Raw genomic sequence first — 21,614 nt, forward strand, 5'->3', positions numbered from 1 at the left:
TGGATATCCCACCCCTGGAAATGTTCCCAGGTTATGCAGGGCCTGGAGCAACTTGATCTAGTGAAAGGTGTCCCAGCTCATGAAAAGGGGTGGAACTAAATGAACTTTAAGTCCCTTCCAACTCAAACCATTCTATGATTCTATGAAATAGCAAGGTATAAAATGCCTTAGCTGCATTATTCCTGATCAGCTTTACAGTAGCTTAAAATCTGGAAATATTTTCACATGCTATACGCACCTGAAATTACAGATCCGGAGTTCTGGTTAGAATGAAAGTTTTGGAACTTAAGAGATGTCTACCATTTTTGCTTTTATTTGTGGTCCTTAAATAATTACAGGATGAAATAACACATAATAAAAATTTGTTGAGGGGCTTTTTTAAGACTTGCATTTTTCTAACACACCATGTACATCTGAGAAGGCTTATGTGCACCCAATCATAAGAAAATAAAAAGCTACTGCTTTAATGTATGCCAAATTACCATTATTTAACACAATATTCAAGGAAATGTTTATGCATTTTCCTAAACATCCAGAAGATGGCCACAGAGCTCCCAATAGCCAGTTTTCCTACCTGCCCAACAAAGCTTTCTGGATTTGACACATGGCTTTTGACATTCAAAATTTAGACATACTAAGACAACTTCAATGCCACTCTGACTAACTTGACAAAATTCATTCTCAGGATCAGTCTAGGCCAGGGAACTTCTGGATGGCTGGACTGTCAACCTCATAGTGCATATCACAGGTTCTGTAACAAACTCCAGGACAGAAACAGCATTCTTATTCTACCATTATTAATCCTGCAGTTTTGAGCACAAACACAGAAATACTGTATCATACATATATCAACTGTCCAGCAGTTCACTGCCCTATGCATTCTTCAGGGGAAGCTTATCTTCTTCTTACTGGTGGGACAGGCCATTTTAGATATACTTACATTTCCCATGGCAAAACCTTGTGCCATACTGCAGCAGGCAGCACTCTATGTTCCAGTCCTTGTACCTCTATGAACCATGTGTTGAAAACAAGGAAAACAAACTCTTTCACACCATTCTTGGATTATAAAGGACATAAAATGCTTGCTCTCGTTACACCAAACAAAGCATTCCTCCCCCAGAAAAAGTATACGAAAACCAAAAAATCTCACTCATTTCTGTGTAGGAACTTTAAAATATGTTTTTCATTGAGTATCATAATAGACATTCTTATAATATTCCTTTACCTACAGAGAGTCATTTTGCCACTTTTGTCCAGTAGTAACTCAGAGATTTTCTGTGAAGGCATGTTGAAATGAAACCTCAGAGTTTTTACCAATGAGGGGTGTAGGTCCTCATATTATTAAGCAACTTTAAACTTTTTGTAGTGATATTCATTTTGAACAAGGATAATACTCCTCCCAACACTTGGCCATATTAAAACAAGAGAAACTGTCATCTTCAAGGCATCACAAGTTGACACAGGAGCACAATATACATCTTATAGTTACTATCTAGAACTAAACATGGATTTAATCCCTCCTCCTCACAGTGGCTTTATAAAAAGATAAAAATAGTCAATCCCTAGCAAAATAATCTTTGCTTTAGACTTGCAGAATATCTATATCCAAATTTCTGAGCAGCTCCTACAGAGAATACAGGTTTCAGGATTAGGTTTAGTGACTAATGAATTATGCAAACACAGAGAAATAAAATGCAAAGTACCCAACTAGTATTATGTCCCAAAAACTCCTAGGCCAGGGTCATCTCAGAAGAGAATAATAAAACTGCAGAACTCTTTAGGGGAAGGTGTATACTGCAATAGGTGGGTTAAGATGGGTAGTCCACAGCACTCAGTAGCCAAGGACAGTCATAGCTCACGTTCTGCTCCACAAATGCCAACCCTCTTGCACTAAGATCTAGAAAGTTCCATAGCTGAGATGACAGTTACACAAATCCCAGTTCTGCAATAGTATTAGAGAAACTTCAAGCAAGCCAAATACTAAAGAAAAGGACAATGTAATTCAAAAAGAGACTCTAGTCCTGAAACCTAGGGGAGGTTGGATCAGAATGGCAAATACCTTCACAAAGGTTAAATTAATTAAAAGATGATTAAAACATCTGCAGGAAAAAGATACTTATAAGTAGCAGGGACCTCCTGGCCATACAAGCCCCAGTTTATAATTGAAGAGTAATATTTATGCTCATATTGTTTCTCTTTCAATCTCAGAAAATATTATTTTGTATTATTACTCATACATCACACTAAAAGCAATTGGATTTTATGAGCAAAGGCAGTATCAGATAACAGCTGTAGTACTGAGATAAAATTATCTTCCCTAAAGGTTTGATTGAGCTTATCTAAAAATGTTGATCTCAAAATAAATCATAAGCATTGATCTCATGCAAGAATATCATGATTTTAAAGTTCAGGCTGAAGAGAAGAAGGGAAAAATTCTGTACATGATGACTAGTCTTGTGGTTCAGTTAGCAGAACATATTTAGGGCTAGATGATCAACTGATATCAGGGAAGTCATCTTTATAAACTCTACGTCAATTTCAGATCATCAACTATATACAATTGAAAAAAAATACTAACATGTTATGTCCTAAAACAACGCCCCCCATAAGGCAATGACAAAAGTCTAGTTATGCGTCCTGAAGATGTGCATTTACAGTTATATAATCATGATCACCACCATCAGAAATGGCTGGCTTCAATAAATGTTAGTGTCATTCAAATGAAGTTCATTTTCCATAACTGGAATGCAAATCATTAATAGTTTCCTACAGTGTAGAAGGTTCTAAATGAAACCCCATTCTAATGTGTTTGTCAGAGACTACTAAATGCATTCAAGTAGTTCATGATGTATATATAAAGCTTCTCACATCCCACATACTCGAAGGTTCATCCACAAAACTGAGGACATGATTTTAGCAGTTTGTTAACATATTGTGATTTTGTTTAGAACTTGTTCTACCCTTCTAGTTATGAGATTTTTTTACTCTTGTTGCTTATCTTCTTTCCTGTAAAATATAAACAGAACATACAACTTTACGTTTTACTATTTTATATTTTTCTTAAAGAGGTAAGATCATGCTTACCTTTCTTAACAAAATTATAAACAACATCAACTAATTCTCATATTATGATAAATAACTGTTTGAGATACTCTGGAGGGACTTAGAGATCTTTCACTCTTGAAGGTATTGAAGAGCCTTGACACCTGGCTCTACGTGAGCCTGCCTGAGCAGTAGTGATGGACTGGATGCCTTCACGAGGTCCCTTCCAACCTTAACCATTCTGTGATTCTATCATTCCTTATGATTTCCAGCAATATCTCCTACTAGATGGAAAACCATGGTTTTCCCATTTGCTGATTGTTTACTGATTACTCCCCTTCAAAATTAAGAAACAAAAGAGGACTTTTCTCCTGTTGGTTATACGTAGATACCATTGTTTCTGGGATTCCCCAAAACTGACTTTGGTTAATGTTAACTTATTACTATTTTTTCACTTTAGAATGTCAACTGAATTCAAAGCATGATAAATTTGTTTCTTCCCCTCTGATCTGAAGCGTACACCTGGCCTGAACAAGCATATAAACATTACTAACAAAATGTCAGTTATCTTCACTAAAAGGCTATTTGTATTATGAAAGAGTACCTATCTCACAGCAGAATATATTTTTTCATCAAATGCAGTTACCAGCACCTTCAATATGCACACATTTTCAATATGCACCCTAATCCTTAACTGTTTGTATAAAAGATGCAAAGTTGTTCATCAAGTATGCAGACTTCCCACCTAACTGCAGCATGGTCTCACTGATTTAGTCCTCAATTTTCCCCTACTCAAAACTCTCATAATTCACTGGTTTCCATATCTTGTTATCTATTTTTCCATCCTCAGAAAATAGGGGAATGACAAAGGCAAGATCAAAGGCATTCATTAGCAAGATCCTTAGCTTGACAGATTTTTATTCTGTTTAAAGGCAAACAGGCCAGAAGGTGAAATACGAGAGCATATATTTGAAACAGGAAGGAACTTTTCTTCCTTTTGATCAGCACAGGAAGCAGAATGACAACAATAAAGGTAGGAGATCTTGCAATAAAAGAAAATTAACCATGCACAAGGGAAATACAGCATATTCCTGTAAGTAGCTTTATAAACCAAAATCTTCCCTAAATAGATGCCTTGATAGTTCCAAGTCCAGTTCAATGACATACAGCTGATTGAAGAAGAAAACAAAATCCAGCTCTCCCATGTGGGTAAGCTTCTGAAAAATGGTACACTTAAATCAGCAATCTCCACCACACATGGACCATAATTACAAAAATAATCTCCAGTCTCTCAAAATTCCTAAGATACTTTTAACTCAAAGTGTGAAGTCACTTGTTGGTTTCTCAGACCTACTAAAGCACAGAATTACTTACTCTTGACAGGGACTGGGAGAAAGGGTCCAAATAAAAGCAAGTTCAGTTTTAACCACTAGGACTATATAGAAGAGACCAGACATCTATGTGCCCAAGACTCTCCTTCCAAATCTTACAGGCAGCTCTAATTTTGCATGAAGTACACAATTTGTCTCAAAGCAGGTATCTAGACTGCACAGTAAATGAAGTAATAGAAACTAGAATTTAATTCACAGGCTATGTCAGCCGCCTAACAGGCAACAAAGTCATGGAAACTTACTAAAAGATCTAAAGCTCATCTTTAAAATGTAAATAAATTCCAGGACTTGACAGAAAATTCATTTAACTTCAAACATTTCATTTCATGTGTCACTCTTCACTGTTGAAATACTGAAGGAAGAAAGAGAGGGTGCTGTAAAAAGCCATTAATAGTACATTTTGATCATTTGTGTACTCAGCTGTTGAGCCCAGTGTCTGTCCCACACCACTTCAAAATAAGATTAGTGCCAAATGCAGCACTAAACTCATGGCATGCTTGTAGAAACAAAAGCACTAACTGCCTGCCCAAAACAAGCTTCAGGAGAGGTAAATGTGGGATCCTGTGATGGTTTTTTTAATATTCACAATATGGGATGTTTGTTTGGGTACAGCACAGAATGAGCTTCATGCACCTTATACTTTTAAAGTCCTAGACCTTCTATTCACTGAAGCACCCTAAGATATTTCCTATGTGCAATCTACATGCTATCTCTGTGAGAACTAAAATTAATTTATTTTCAAAATTCTACCTTGTCTCTATTTAAAAAGTTTTCATATTTTTCATTTTGATTTCTCACTAACATGCTGACATGTAAGAAATAATAGGAAAGATTTTTTTATTTCTTGAAATTAAGTGAAAATCAAAATAACAAAATCTGGAAACAAGGAGAATCTGGAAACAGCTTAGAATTAATCTGATGCAAGTGTCTAAATGATAGCAACAAGAAAAAAAGGTTAAAGTGCAGAGTAACTAACAACTATAAAAGAAGATAAAAAGCCATAAGAAAAGATACTATAAATACACTAGAAAAGGAGAACAAATTAAAATACAGAACTATTACATCTTAGCAAATAAGAGATGATACAAAGAATTCCAAGTGTTCAATATTTTCCCTGCTTCAGTCTTTACAAAAAAAAAAAAATAAAAAAAAAATAAAAAAAAAATCAGTTGCAGCCAGATGCTTAACAGCAGTGATTTTAAGAGGAAAAGCTGCAAGGCAGACAAGGGATACGCTGGTGATTTAGATACATTCAAGTTAGCAAACTCTTGTGAAATTCACTCTAAAGCATTTAACTAACTAACTGAAGAAACCCCTAATCCATTAGCAACTGTCTTTCAGAGAACAGAGAGGCCAGAGAAGAGCGAATACATATCTTTGAAAAACAAAAAGGGAAGATGTGGGCAATTACTAACTACCAAGCCTAAATCAGACAACAGCAAGGATTATAGACAAAGCTGTTAAATAAATAATGTATCAACATCTAATGGAATAGGAAGGTGATAAGAACGAGCTGACATGAATTTATCAAGAATGAATCACATTAAATTAGTCTAATTGCATTTTCAATTGCAAAACTTTCCTAGTGGATAAGAGAAAGAAGCAGATGCAAAATGCTCCAGCTGTAAGACTCTGTTTACTATACTAGATGATACTTCACTAAAAAAAAAAAACCTAGAGAATTACAATCTATGTGAAAACACTGCAAGGTAGAAAAACATCTGGTGGGAAAAAACACACTTACTGAGTAGCTTTCAAGGGCTGGTTGTCAGATCTGAAATGGGAAGATCATGAAGAGGTCTGACAATATTTCCATTAATGATCTGGATGAAGAAATAGAGAGCACATTCATGAAAGTGAACTTATTATCAGGCTGCGAGTGATTTAAAGCACTCTGGGGGATGGGATTCAATTCCTATATTATCTTGACAAACCACCAGAAAGCATCAAGTACCAGCAAGGAACAGTGAAGAATGTTTCATTTCTGAAATAACTATGAAAAACAGACTCCAACAATGGTGACCAGGTACCTTCACCCAGTCCAAGTATAGGACCCCGTAGAGCTGCAGAGTTAGAAAACTGTGAGGCAAGGAGAGGTACAAAATGCTGCAAAATCTATTTTAGGTACAAGAAAGTATAGGTATAGTTCCACATAAAAGTGGAAACTTCACAATATTCTGAAGGAAAGACAAAGATGTAGGATTGAAGAGTGGATTTAGGCATTAATTATTGAACGCTCATATCTGATTGGTTTGTATCTCCAGAGAGTGAATAAATAAGCCTTTCTGAAATTCAAAATATTGCTTCTGTATCTGTGCATAGCTTGGCTACAAGTCTGAAGAAGAAAAGCTTGAAAATTACACTCACATCCATCACAGTCAGGCAACAGTGAGGCTGCAAATCAGAGATGCTGACCAGAGCTGGTTTAGCTCCTTACAGGCAGATAGAGCAATTTACTAGAAAAGTATTTCAAAAAAGCTACGTAACTATTATACAAGTTTGAAAATTGCTTAGAAGCTTAGAATAATCAACCTAAAACATTTGGGAGACTGTGATTTGGGAAAACTAGTCTTGGGTATTTGGCACAATTTGAAAAAATGCTGAATCTCAAAATTAATTCCAAAACAGATCTTCCGTTCCTCATCTAGCTCTCTCTGACCTCACTATCTGTAAATTCTCCAGCGAATCAAGAACTTCCACAGACAAAATTTAATGAGAGAAGAAATAAACGTTTCTCACACAAATATCTCCCAGATCATGTCACACCTAGTTTTCATGTAGAATGGTGAAGAGTACTTGTCATCATTTCATACTTTAAAAATTCTTAGCAGTATTTGCTCCCACAAATGTATTTCAGAATTCTCTTCTACAGGAAAGAAAGCAAAAGGAAAAAAAAAAAAAAAAGAGAGGAGCTATTCCTGATCATATCCAGTAAGCCTCAGAGCTGTTCATTACACAAGTGTTTAAGGGAGAATACATGGGGGTTTATTATGAAATAACTGTATTTCATGATTCTGAGTATTTATTTGAGATGCTTTAAAATATTTTAATTTCTTTTTGAAAACTAGAAGGTCAATGAAATCAAGGCCACAAAACAGGTAAATATTTTTCAATAACAGGTCTGAACTGCATCAATGAGGTTGAGGTTTTACAAAGGTTAATCCATTTAACTACCACACAAAGGAGCAATCTCCCTGCTGCATGTTCCCACCATTTTCATCAAACCAGCCTCTTGTGTTGATTTCCTTACGAGCTAATTCAGCTCACTAAACTGGTAGAAAACTAAAGCAAAAAAAGAAAAGGTGGTGCAGGGGTAGTAGTTTCAGAAGAGCTCCTAAATTATCTCAGGCAATCTGTAAACCTTAATAGGAATGTAAGTGCTGATGTCAATGACCTTGGTCTTCATTGACTAGAAGACCACCTTCCTGATACATACTTCCAAATTACAATTCAGGCTGCATGGTTACATTAAAAAACTAAAATCAATCAACTTACTGCGAGACAGATTCTCAAGGGCTTTTCCAAGCTTTTTGCTCTCTTGAAGAATATGATTTAGTTCATCAAAATCATGGTTCTCCGGTTTTGTCTTCCAATCCCATTTAGGATGCTCTATTGACCTTGGCACTAAATATACACAGATATATAGATGAAGTTTAGATTTGGTAGTTCAGACTCCTACAGTAGGAAAAAATCTGCACAGTGAATTTACAAGCCCAAGGATCTTGGGTGGAAATTACTTAACTATCCTTTTATTTTAACTGCTGGAAATATTTTCTTCGGTCAATGTGAAGTAAAAACATCTGTGAATAAATGCATAGCTGAATTATTCTTGCAACAAATTAACTGGTAAACAGGATAATTAACATTAATAATTGAAAATAATAAAACTAACATATAAAAAAATGTATTTAAACTATTGTACATGATGGTATCTAATTTACAACAAAACAGAATTGTGTGGCCTAGGAATCAATAAGAAAAAATGTCAAAAGAAAAATTAGTAACTTTTAGCTTTGCTAGTTATTTTATCAAGAAAAAAATAGTTTAGACACAGCTTTTGAAACCAATTTTTTCTTTTTCAAAAATCATATTGTGTAGATAACACAGTTCATAAAAAATAGTGAAACAAAGTAAGTCCCTGTCACTCATATTGTACAGCCTCTAATCTTCATTGCACTACTTAAATAAGCTCAGCCTTTGGGAAGCACAGACCTGAGCTTACAACCTGCTGCTCATTATCTATTACCAAAGTCTTTAATTTAAAATAACAGTATCTCAACTGCTGAGCTAAGTTTACCTAAAACGAAGAGGAGTGTCTGAGATATGTAGGACGCACAATGAACAGAGCTTGTTTGAACAATGTGAACATTTTGAACAATTTGTAGAAATGAAAACAGAAACAGTGCTGTTTCTGGAAATTCAGTTTAACATGTTCCTTTTGCCAGTGTTCAGAATTAAGTGAGCTGCTGCTTTTGCCAAGAAATGCAACTGTTGGGTTGTCTCCAAACACAGCATTACCATGCTCATGTGAAGATGATGATGCCTAGTCCACCTTTCCACCAGAAAGGACCAGTTGCATTTTTACCAACCATCATTTATCAGTTGCTGACTTAAAAATAACTTCAAAGAAAAGCCTAAAATATCCAGTATATCCTGGCCAGCTTCAAAATATTTGTTTACTAATTTGACAGCTGTCAACTAATCTATGCTTATTAACATCATTTTCACTACATCTAAGAAGGCAACTTACAGACTCCTATAGGTTATACTAAAAAGGTGGTTTCATGACTTCAGACTGCTTTTATGATGGTATGGGGAAATCATACTCAGACATCAAGTCTGGTAGCTATTACAAAATGTCCTAAATAACTTGGTACTGAAATTTGCCTTAATGCTGACTTCCCTCTATATGAATATATAATCTGCTCTACTTTGGATCAACTTCAACTTTCCCTTGTGGAGTTAAGTCAATAGTCACCTTTTTCAGGTAAAGAAATGGGACAAAGTTATGTTGAAGTCCTTCTTTCACAAATAACATGATTCTACCTCCTGTAGACATAAACCAACTCATCTTCAAAATAGACATCTGTGAAGAGTCTGATAACCCAGAGTGTATCCTGATCTGTAATACCCACTCAGGAACCTGGCTATTAGGGAAGTTAATTTATTAGACTGCAATTACAGACATTCACAAAGACAGAAGACAAAAGAGACATTTAAAAAGACCTTCAATGATAAGAATAGAAGGAAAGGGACACAAGAACCTTCAATAAGGAGAAGGGAAGAGAGGACAAGTTGAAGTGTCAGAGTCTTGTTCTGCTCTGTGTTCAAAAAAGGCAAGCAATGTATTTCCTTCTCAGAACAATGGAAATAATGAGCTATAGTGGTTCCCAGTAAATACATATAGGCTTTAAGGTATTAGAGTATGAATAGTCCCTACTCAGATGAGCAGCTTGGAATTTTTTGTTGATACTTATAAACTTCAAACACTATTTTATAAGTTCCTGGTTTAAGAACTGCTAGGTCAATTAAAAGTTACATAAATTCTTGTGTAACAAAAGTTGACTCCATTCACAGACTGTAGAATATACAAATTAAACAGCACAACTTCAGCATTTCTCATCCTTTTTTTGCTTATTTACAGAAAACAAAATGTTCCACCTAGTATGTTTTCAAAATTATTACTAACTGTAAATATAAATTTTTAATAAACTAGGAAAGAAATTCTATAGAGTTCTCTCTCTTTCTGAGTCCTTTCGCAGTCATTTTACCATCATCCTTCTGTGGGTCAACACTACATTTTACAGCAATCACTCATTAGCAGTATGACAGACTTTCTATGTTTATGCTGAATTTGCCACACCAAAAAAAATCTCACAGTACCACAATACAAACAGGCAACAACTTAATATAGTAAAACCGTAAAAAAAAATAAATGACCAAACCTTGGAGCTTCCAAGACTGCAGAAAATTTACATAAGCTAGAATTTTATACTATGGCAGTTTGAAACAAAACACATTTTTCAAAATAAAAAAAGGGTTTTTGAGAAACCATATGCTTTTGAAGCAAAATTTGTCATGGGACAGAAGCTGGATGAAAGAAATATAAGTTCTGCTTGACAGCTGTGGAGTTTCCAGGATCAGCAACTGCCAAGTATACAGACAAGACTCTGGTTCTTGACATGTACGGACACTTGCTCAAGACAGTGACCTGGTTGAAAATTTCAGAGAAATGTCTCACAAACACAGGAAGCTTGGACTGCAACTCGCTAGATGGATAGTGGGAAATCGGGCAAAACCATGGTGGAAATTTGCTTTGCATGCTGGTGGACAATCAGCTGTGTTTTACTGGGCCATTTTGTACTTCAGTAAAAAGGTACAAAATAGATATGCTGTCATGAATTATTTCTATGTTTCAATACAATTTGTTTGAACAATGATTTGGCTCATTCTGAGGAATCAAAACAGAGGGGGAAATTAAACAGAATCAGAACTGACTGAAATTGTTATTACTTCCAGAGAAGACGTAGTTCTTCCTACTTACCTAGTCTCTCAAATAATAAATGGATATTAAAACAACATCTATTTAGGAGAAACATGTGGCACGTGTTTGTTCTTTCAAGTTCATTTCCTTCTTGCTTACAGATTTTTCAAAATATAAACCCTTATCTTCTCAGCTGTAGGATCAACAAGCACTGGTAATTTTCAAATTAATGTCTTTGCTGGAAGCATTCAGAACTGTACAAACACCATATGACCCTTCTTAGGAATCTGCTCAAATACACGATCCTCCTCTGTATGCACAAAGTCCTTCATTAATCGTTTACGTGCATGTGTCACTACACACTTAGCAAAATCCTTTCATTATACATTGACCTTCATCTTTCTTCATTACATTCACTCATTCCACAAAATTATATCAGGAATTTCAAATCTCTTATCACATTACCCACCTCAACCTCATCTTTGTTATTTGAGAGATTTATATGTTATATAACACTTCCTCTTGAAATTATTTGCCTACAATTCAGAAGATTAACTACATCTACGTTGTAGCATTTGTATTGAAAGACGTAGAATTTCTCTTTAGGGAGCTGAGATTTCACCATCTCATCTTAGGAGACTGGACAGACACACTTGCCAGTAATTCTGATTTTCTGGTGGTGTGCACTGACCATAAATGCACATTAGATTCATTCCTAATTGTTATGAACTCTGCCACAAATCAGCACACCTTTATTTTCTACTGGATGATGGTACAAGATCAGTACTGGTTTCATCTACCCATACAAGTCTTTTCAATGCATGATCTGCAGACAGAATCAGACCAATTGCTTATTAAAATCCAACATTTCATTAATGCATTGTATGGCCATCTTACATCTCAAAGAACAAAAATATGTATAATATAATTGAGTGTAAAATTACTCATTATTTAAATATTAGCAATTTTACTATAAAGTAATAGCATTCAGGTTGGAGTTCTTTGATAATAAATCCAAACTGGTTTACATAGTATCTGGATATTAAAAGGCTAAAAGAATGATGGCCTACAGTCCTAGACTGACTGAGAGCATCTAGAAGCACGCAACACTGTACTTGCGTATGGGATGTGGTGAGAATGTTGAACTAAAGCAGCATGAAAGGATGATCTGTGATCTAATATGGACATGGTAAAGACATCAACCTACTTTGCCAGAAGTAGCTTGATGGGAAACAAAAAGTCTGTTTTACAAACTAGTTTGAAACTTCCAAATTTGTTTTTCTTCAGATAGCGGACGTGATCATTTAAACATTTCATTTATATATACACAAACACCCCTAGCTCCAAGCTTCTTCTCTGCCAAACAACAGCAGCAGCTTCTGGTTAACTCTGGTTTTGCACACACCAAACAAGTGGTCAGACAGCTTAGATATTAACAACTGTTTGTGTGTTTCAGGTGCACCTGAGATCATAACAGGCAGGAGTGGAGGTATCTTTCTAGTAAAAAAGTTGAAAGCATAAGGAAGAGACATTTCTGCACAAATAACAAGCACACTGCAGTCAACATCACTCTGCTGAAGGAAAAAAAAAATTCCTAATTAAATTAATCAAATATCCTCATGTCCCCAAATATTCCTATGAAATGACAGTTCTGAATAAATGTACAAGTTTGTGATCATTTGAACCAGACAGTCACAAGACAAAAACTCTGAAACAGAACATAATAGAGTTGATGGACTCCATTAAATTTTGGGTTTGTTTTGGCAGTTTGGGGGTGTGCTTTTTAGATTCTTGGGTGTGGGGATTTGTTATTTTCTTTTAAACACAAATCTGAGAGTAAATCTTTAGGTCTCTGCAGGTCCAAAATTTTCTGTGTTTCAGATGAGTCCTTACTACCTCTTTGGAGATGCTTTGGGAAAATAAGTACAAGAGGGAGAAGCTGAAGACACAAAACAAACGGAATATGTTATGCACATTAGGAAAGAATTCCTTCTAAACACATTTGCTTGCTGATCTGTGTAGTTGAAGGAGTACATGGTACCCACTGATTTTGTCATAAACCAGAAAGAAAGGTCAAAAGCACATTTAGAATATTAATCTATACATACAGATTATATCTACAGATTAATATAATAATAATAATCAATTTGGCAGAAAATAAAAGAAGCAAGATATGGCAAAAAGGCACATGTCTGAAACCAACCTCTGCAATAGCAACTAAAAGAAAATGTAGTTCAAATACACAAACTATTTTCAAAAAGTTGCAGACACAAGTAATTGAAAGTAATTAATTGTGTAAGTAATGAAAACAATAGGCTTAATTAAGATTCAAATAAATCAGTGTTATGGAAAAAAAGTGAAATGCATAAAACAGTCAAGCATGGAAGCAGAGGATAATTGGGCTGGAAAGGACCTCTGGAAGTCTTCTAGCCCAACCTGGGGGCCTAGACTGGTCCACTGAGGGCAGATTGCTCAGAATAGTCAGTTCAGTTTTAAATATACTCCATGATGGTGATTACAAAGCCTCTCTGGACATCCTGTGTTTGACTGTGTTCCTGTGTTTGATTACCCTTGCAGTATAATTTTTGTTTCCTCTTGTCCTTTCACTAAACACTCTTGAGAAGACAAATCTGACTACGCCTTCTCATCCATCCTCCACCATGCTAGTTGATAGTAACAATGAAATCTTCCCTGAGCTTTCATTTCTTCAGTATGACCAAACCAATTTCTTTCTGCTTTTTTTTTGTCCATCACATGCTCTGACACTGTCATCATCTCGGTGAGCATCCAGAGGACTTGCTCCAGTACACCACCGTTTCTCACAACAGATTCCAGATGCCATCTCAAAAACAAACACTGCTGGCTCTACTTTTGCTACTGCAGCCTGGTATGCAGGTCACCTTCAGCACTGCATGAGCACACAGCAACAGCTGGTTTGTATTTCAAGTCCTTGTCCATCAGCATCACACATCTTTTTCTGCAAAGCTACTTTCTAGACACACATATCCCAGCTTACACTATTGCTCAGGCTTATTCCATCCAAGAAGTAGGACTTAGAATTTGCCTGTGTCGAACTTCAAGAGGTTTCCTCTCAGTCCATTCCTTGGTCCTATCCCTCTGAAGAGCACTCCTACTACCCAGAATACCAATCACATTCCACAATTTGGTCTAACCACAAACCTAAGAGAAATTCTATCCCATCATCCAAGGCATTAGGAAATTCTTTTAAATGGCATCAATCTCAGTACCAGTCCCTTGAGCATACCATTAAAGACAGACTTTCCAATTGAACTTTGGAGGAAGGAAGGAATTCAGTATGATGACAGGAACAGCTCACAATACCTTTTGGCTAGTCACAATCCCTTGAATCCACCAGCTGAGTCAACTTTCCATGCATCATCTTGTCCACTTATTGAGTCTATATCTTATCAACTGAGTTGTAAGGATAACTGGAAGCTGACAAAGGTTTTGTTAAAGTCATGGTATGAAAGATCCATCACTGTTTCTTTAGTTACAGGGCCAGTTATTTCACCAAAGAGAGCAATTGTGTTGATCTGATCAGACATAAGTGGTCTCATAAATCCATGCTTGATGTTTCAAATCACATTTTCTTCCTTGTGACTAGGAACACCTTTCAGGAAAGTTTGCTCAATAATCCTTGCAGAGGGTGACGTTTGCCCTTCCTCAAAATCAATGAGATATTTGCATTTTTCTAATCATCAGGAACATCCACAATAACTATGACCTTTCAAAGATGACAGAATGGCCTTGGAATGATATTAGTCTCCTCTTTCAGCATGCTTAGAATCAATCCCATGTAGTGCCATGTATTTATGAATGTCAGTTGCACTAAGCACACCCTAATTCTACCTCCTTTGCAGGCAAAGCTGCACTCCCACATGCTGTTTCTAGACTCAGATAGCTTGAGAGTGATACCAAGTGAAGAGTATTAATAAGTTTCCTTCAGACCACAAGGACAGATCCTTGACCCCAGTTGTTTTATGGATGTATAAAATATTTCTTTGCTTGACATGAGACCTGGTAGTTTAGAATGTCCAGCCTCCTCTTTGTCCCTCTAACGGGACAATCTAAGGACTAACAAGCACAAAATTTGTAGTAGGCACATATCTGAGGAGAGTGACCTGATGTCACCCCCCCCCCCCCCCCATGTGGGATAAAGGCAGAGAACTCGAGATCTTTAGGAGGTGGCATGAAAGTTGCTTGATGCATACCACAGAGTCTGAAAAGCAAGCACAGGGCAGAAGGAAGGAACACAGTATGATGGCAGGAACAGCTTACAATACCTTTTGGCCACTTTTTCCAACAGTGGATCTCCATAAATTGCTGTTATCTAGCAAATCTGTTAGATAAGACACAGACTGAGTGACTATAAGCATTTATTGGAATGCCTCTATTTATTCCTAAAAATAAATTAAAATACACACGCTTCTTTTGAGCAGACTTAAAAATTCATGCACTCATTAAGAGGCAAATGAGATGATCAAATCTGAGTGTTTTTGAAGCAGGCAATGTGCTTCATGAAGAAGAAAAAGAGACAAATGCTCCATTTTTAGAAAAAAATAATCCTGAGAAAATCCTGTACAATGGGACACAGCTATCTGTAACAGCTATTTTTTCTTGTTGCAGTTATTTATTATCGGTAAAAAATGTTTCATAATCATACAAGACTATTAATCACTCAAAAGCACAGTATTTCTATTGCATAAATTTATCATGATTTACTTTACCCATTGCTGCGTAGTATTTTGACTTAGTGAGGTCACTGGACAATCTTCCTAGACTCCTAAGTCTAGACTTTCCCATTTTGCTTTTAGAAGAAAGACACAAATTTTCTATTGCACCATACTATATTTCCGTTCTCATCTGGTACGCCTGGTCACACTCAGCATTATAAAGATTTGGCCGTTATGAAAATATCAAAAAGCTACAAGAGTTAATAGAAGAAAATCTAATTTTTCAATTTATTTTGGAGAAAACTCTTGTATAATTCCCTGGGTGTCTAACTATATTTATATATGTATGCATATTGTAAATATATTTATTTGTGAAAAAACCCCAACAGTAAGAATCAAGCTTAAAAATTAGATTTCTTCAATAGCCAGTACACAGGAAGCATATTTCATATGGCCTGTTGTCTTCATTTTCACTAATTTTTTACAGGTAGTTGACAATAATCTGTTCAGCTGCTCTATTTCTAGTCTGCCTTTTCTTTCAGTGTACATTTAGATTCCTTCAGCAACTCTCAGAAAAGTACACCTGTTCTGCTGACACTACTCCCATACCTTGAACAGTATCTGTTCATAATTCATAGTTTTGAATTGCCTGACATACAGAAAAAAAATCTATTAGGACCAATATCAACAGAACAGATTTTACACGTGCAAAATGGCAACACAAACCAAAATATCAAACCATAATCAGTATCTGAACATAAAACAGTGCATGACACCCAGATATTAGTCTGGTTTTTAATCAATCTATCCAGAATTCTTTTCTATTTACAGATGAAAACATAGGACATTATAAAATATTTATAATTCAAGTGAGATTAAGACAAGAATCAAACACTGCTAACATATATATATATAGGCATTTCCTCTGTTGACAGTTTGCTTTCCATTTTAAACCTTACTCAAATGAAAAACATACAGGTTGGAAAGTATGCACAAATTATTAATGTAGTGAAGCTTTCTTACATGACTTGGACTCCGGTGATGGTGGAGAAATGTTGGACACAGCAAGGTCGCTCTTTGACTTTTTAGGCTTTTTTGCATTTACCTGCCAAGGCTTATCATAATTTCTAAAATCTCTTCTTGTTCCTTTATTTTCTGTTAAAAGAATCAAATTAGATAATCATAACATTTGTAGGGTAATTTCTCAAAGACTCAACAAAGAATTAACCAAAAAACCCCCAAGGTATATCAATCCAAATTAAAGACAGCTCTTTTTTTTCCTCCTATTTCTGATTGCTTTTATATTTATTATATTTATTCCACTTTTTAAATATCAAAGCTTAGAAATTAATCTGTTTTTCATTAAAAAGGTCTATTTTTTGTTATGAAAAAGTATTTACTGTCCCTGTTATGTACATGTTTTACCATCTATGTTAAAACTGTGTATTTGATATAAATGGTTGATTTGTCAGTAAATTAATATTTTGGCTACCAGCAACTATTTAAGCTCTATAGTCTGAAACAGATCATCATCCAATTTTTAAACACAAAAGTAATATTGTAATAGTAGCTTGTACCAGAATATGAAAACCAAGTCTTCTATTTTACAATCAGAGCAGATAATACTTCAGAATATTATTTTAATGCTTTTGAAGATTTACAATCATAAATTATTCACACTGGAGTTTATAAAGTAGCATAGCGGCTCCTCATTAAGCGCTGGGATGATAGGTATATAAAAACATATATTATTAAAGAAAATATCTCAATAGAGTTTAATCTCAGGCACAAATACACCATGGGAGGGAAAAGGAAAACAAAGAAAGAGGACAGCAAGGGAACCTCTCTCACTGAGCTTGGGACTGTTTCCATTCTGTAACTCTGATGCATACTCTGATGATACAGACAGCAATGTATATTAAATTCAGTATCTGCTGGATAAACAGGATTTATTATGCATGCTCAAAACCATAAAGCAGTACCTGTTCAGTAGGTACATATGCATCCAGAAAATCATGGACACAAGTGTGGGAAGATTATACTGGAGACCAGTCCTTTCCAGCACACAGAACATACCTGATGTTTCACTCTCTGCCCAAAGGGCAGCAGAGCCAGACAATGTTCTCTGAAGCTGACCGCGGTTTCCCTGCTTGGACTGAAGATGATCAATTAGAAATGGGATTGGTTGGTCAGGTGTCTCCGTTATCAGCTTGGTCATCAACTCCTTTAGAAAATTAAGCCAAAACAAAAAATTAGTGAGATATTGCACCTAAATTAATCTTGTATTTACCAAAAGAAAATGAGCATTTATAAAGGAAAGACTGTCAACAGGAAAGCATCTTCTATGCCATGCATTGGTGCTATCCAGCTGCTGTTCTGCACCTTGGCTGTGCAGGACTGCAGAAAAAGAAACACTCTTCATTATTGCTGCTGGGGTTCCTTCTGGCTTCCTAGGCATAAAACACATTAGGAATCCAGAAAGAAGCTGTGACTCTGCTCTGTGCATGTGCTCTGAGAGGAAATGAATGACTCAGGGCAGGTGAGGTGACCCTGAAACCCATTTAGTTCTACAGAGATCTGTGGCTGCTGCTGCAAAATGAGAAAGCTTCACAGAAGTAAAAAATTACAGGAATGTACAACAAAATAAGAACAAAATTAAAAAAAAAAAACAAAAAAAAAAAAAAAAAAAAAAACCAAACAAACAAACAAAAAAAAAAAACCCAAAACAGCTAAGCTAAGTTATTCAGAGCATATAGTCTCTCTTCACCTATTCCCAAGTATACCTATTCCCAAGTACAGGGGAATAGATATATATATTCCCATATATATATATGTATATATATATGTAACTTAACACAACTTACATGCATTTAATTCTATCCCCACTTCATCTTTTCCACACACTTTCATGTAATAATTTTTTTTTTCAAATGTCAGTAGTTACTTAGCTTTACTATCAATTAAGTGTGTTGGGAGAAGATACATCAGAGGAAGTATACCAAATAGCAGCAAACATGAATAACTGCACAGGGGATTACTAAAGCACAGCAAGTTCTCTTTGCCATCAAAAAGGACAAAATATGTCCAATCTGCCCACATGTCTTGTTAAGACACAATCTTCTGTGATGTAATTTTTGATACTTATCCACAGTGAAATGAAAAACCCTAGCTTTCTCTGGTTTTGAACTGCAACTCCACAGGGAGAAATTAAGCTACTTACTAATCTTAGAATTGTTGGAGCTGTGGAGCACAACTTCATCTGGACTGCCTCTTACCAAGGCAGGAGAAACCCTCCCATATACATCATACAAGAAAAAAATCAGAAATTGCAGTAATTCATATTTTAGTTGCTTGGCAACACTAAGAGCAAACCTTTATTCTTTTCCCAGCCAAAATGCAGAATTAGCGACAACAGGAAGATGTAATCTAGTACTTGTAACAGACCACAACAGCTATAGTAACTCCACTACAGAGGATTCTATTACCAAAGGAAAAGTGGCAATCTGTTACATCTGACTTGTAATTTAAATAATTTCTCAGAATCATGGTTTGAAAATTATTTTTGTCTTAGATTAGTAATACATTGCAATATTAACATAGTATTGAAAAAGGTAATACAGAAAAATGAGAAATTTTAGAATGCCTACATATCAATGTAAGACAAATGCTACTTGATTGTTGCCATAACTGATTTGCTTGTAGCAGGAAGAAATGGTCTTTAAGTAACAGAAATGCATCTAATAAAATAAAACCGATTACAAGATTCCTTACCTCTTCTGAGATGTAGCAAAAAACCTAAAGATCAAGGTGATGTGAAACTAGATTCTATTAAAAAGGACTGCTTTTTGTACCTATTGTTATATTGATAATAAGACCTGAGTGACATAGAGATCTCTGCTGTCCAAGAGAATAATCAGTCCTACCCTGAGACAGCAGTCAGAAAATTTTAAAGAACCGTAGATAGACACTACTTTTATCTGGAATAACAAATGTGTTGCACCAATCCTGTACACCTAAAGTGAAAAAAAAATAAATATAACATTGCTGAAATCCTCAGGAACTGAAGAGTGTGAAGTTCTGAGAAAAAACCTACTTATTTGTGTAATAAGCCTCCAACTGATTTGCCTCAAGCACTCTCGGAAATGTCATTAAAAGTAAATGCAACTTAAAACGAGCACAAAGGCAACTCAGCTTATAAAATCTGCCATTTAAGGAAGACAAAACTCTTTACTACAAGTATTCCACTGCAAAAGGGGAGAAAAGAAACAGTTAGGAAACTACTTCTCAAGCTGCTTCAAGCAAGGTTTGGAAGTGGTCTCCAATTTACCACTTTTCATGGAGTTCCTGAACTCTGGACAAGGTGCAGAGAACACCTCCACTTCAAGAACAATAGCTTCAGACATCTACTCTCTGTGTAAATTCACATGCTGAAGGTGTTATCTCTCTTCCATATCCTTCTGCCTCACACAGACAGACATCCCAGAAATAGGATCACAGCTCCATGACCCTCACTGCCTTTGTCCTTCTATCAGTTTCTGCCAAGGGACATAACTACCAGTTTCATCCAGTTTCTACCAGTTTCATCAAGGGATGCAACTCCAGCTGCTCAGCTCTCCACCTGTCCTCTTCAAGCTCATGTTTCCTTTGAGACTTTTTTCATCCCCAGCAAATTGGCAATTACTACATGGAAATACGCTAGCTGCCTGAATTCAATTGCTTGGCTATGCCATGAGGTGGGAGGGTTGGAGAGGCAAGAAAAATAAAAATAAAGCCAAACCCAAGCTACCCAACAAGAAACAAGCACAAAGCTTCACCAACATTAACTGTACACAGTGAGTGCTCACCTAATTTTTAAAGTAAAAACACATACTTCTGTGGAGGTGAAAAGATATTACAGATGAGGAATGCCAACTAAAGGGTATTCTCATTCTAGCACCATTCTCTAGAAAACTAACTTAAACTTCTGATTAAATTATCAAAAGCTTATTTAATGACCTCATCTGTTGCTCAGGTGACATCTTAATAGACAGCAAGAGTAACATACTACATGGTACTCTAAATATACTTTCACATGTTTGAGCTGTCTCTTAAAAAAGATGACAAAAATGAATGTATTAAATAAGAAAAACTAAAGCATACAAGGTACAAAAATAATATTCCTTTTTGGTTAGCAGCAGTCTGATCTGACTCACAATGTGCTAAGTAGGCAAGGTTTCACAAGAAAAAGAAAAGGGAAAAGACCAACTAGTCGCACTGAAGACGCCTCTGCATTAAAAGCAGAACAAAAATGCCACAAGATCATTGAAACTCAGATTCATTTTTTCATTAACAAATCATCAGGTAAGTTTCAACTCTTCATAAAAAATAAGTGCAAAACACCTAAAGGTAAGTCTCTTAAAAATATTAGTTACACTTTTCACATTTTTAGCTCAAATTTCTAGGTTTTCTACAATTCAAATAAGGCAAGTCTGTTGTTCTTATAACAACAAATAAAAAGCCATAGCAGATTGGGTCTCCATGCTGCCAAACAAACTGCTTACTACCCATAATCTCTCCCCTCCCACCTCCTTTCTGCTGCTGTGTTTTCCTTTCACTCTACGTCCCTTTGTCTTTTCTATCAGTGGACTCCACACAGTTTCTTCCTCCCAGCTGTGTAAGAAGTGAAGCAGCTGATCAGAAGTCAGTAATAATGAATTCCCTCTGCACCCCTGAGACACACTGGAGCACAGAAAAGGGGCCAAAGGAAACTTCCATGGTTACTACAGACTAGAGCACTCAGATGAATACATCAATTTCTACTGCTTCCCAATTCTACTGCCCCAAATTAGGCTCTGCCCTGTCTAAAGGCAGAATGAGAAAGAACAGGAAGGTGATACAAGCTCTTTCAGTTAATTGCTTCATGGATTTTACCTAGCAGTGTGCAAACCAGTTCTTCTTTCTTCATACCTTGTAAAGGTATCTTTATATGCTCCTACATTCACTAGTTTTACTGAACTATGTTAC

The 21,614-nt window shown here is 35.9% G+C and overlaps 1 protein-coding gene across 1 annotated transcript in view; it reads right to left on the reverse strand.

Moving 5' to 3' along the window:
* Positions 1-21,614, reverse strand: part of CUNH8orf34 (chromosome unknown C8orf34 homolog) — a 138,550-nt gene that overhangs the window by 98,445 nt on the left and 18,491 nt on the right. The window contains exons 2-4 of the mRNA XM_041464395.1: positions 17,688-17,835; positions 16,635-16,766; positions 7,929-8,057 (exon numbers count right to left, since the gene is read on the reverse strand). Coding sequence (XP_041320329.1) covers positions 7,929-8,057; positions 16,635-16,766; positions 17,688-17,835 — 409 coding nt within the window. The remainder of the gene's footprint in view (positions 1-7,928; positions 8,058-16,634; positions 16,767-17,687; positions 17,836-21,614) is intronic.

This window comes from Pyrgilauda ruficollis, unplaced genomic scaffold (assembly GCF_017590135.1).
Source record: "Pyrgilauda ruficollis isolate IOZ18807 unplaced genomic scaffold, ASM1759013v1 scaffold18, whole genome shotgun sequence".
NCBI lineage: Eukaryota > Metazoa > Chordata > Aves > Passeriformes > Passeridae > Pyrgilauda > Pyrgilauda ruficollis.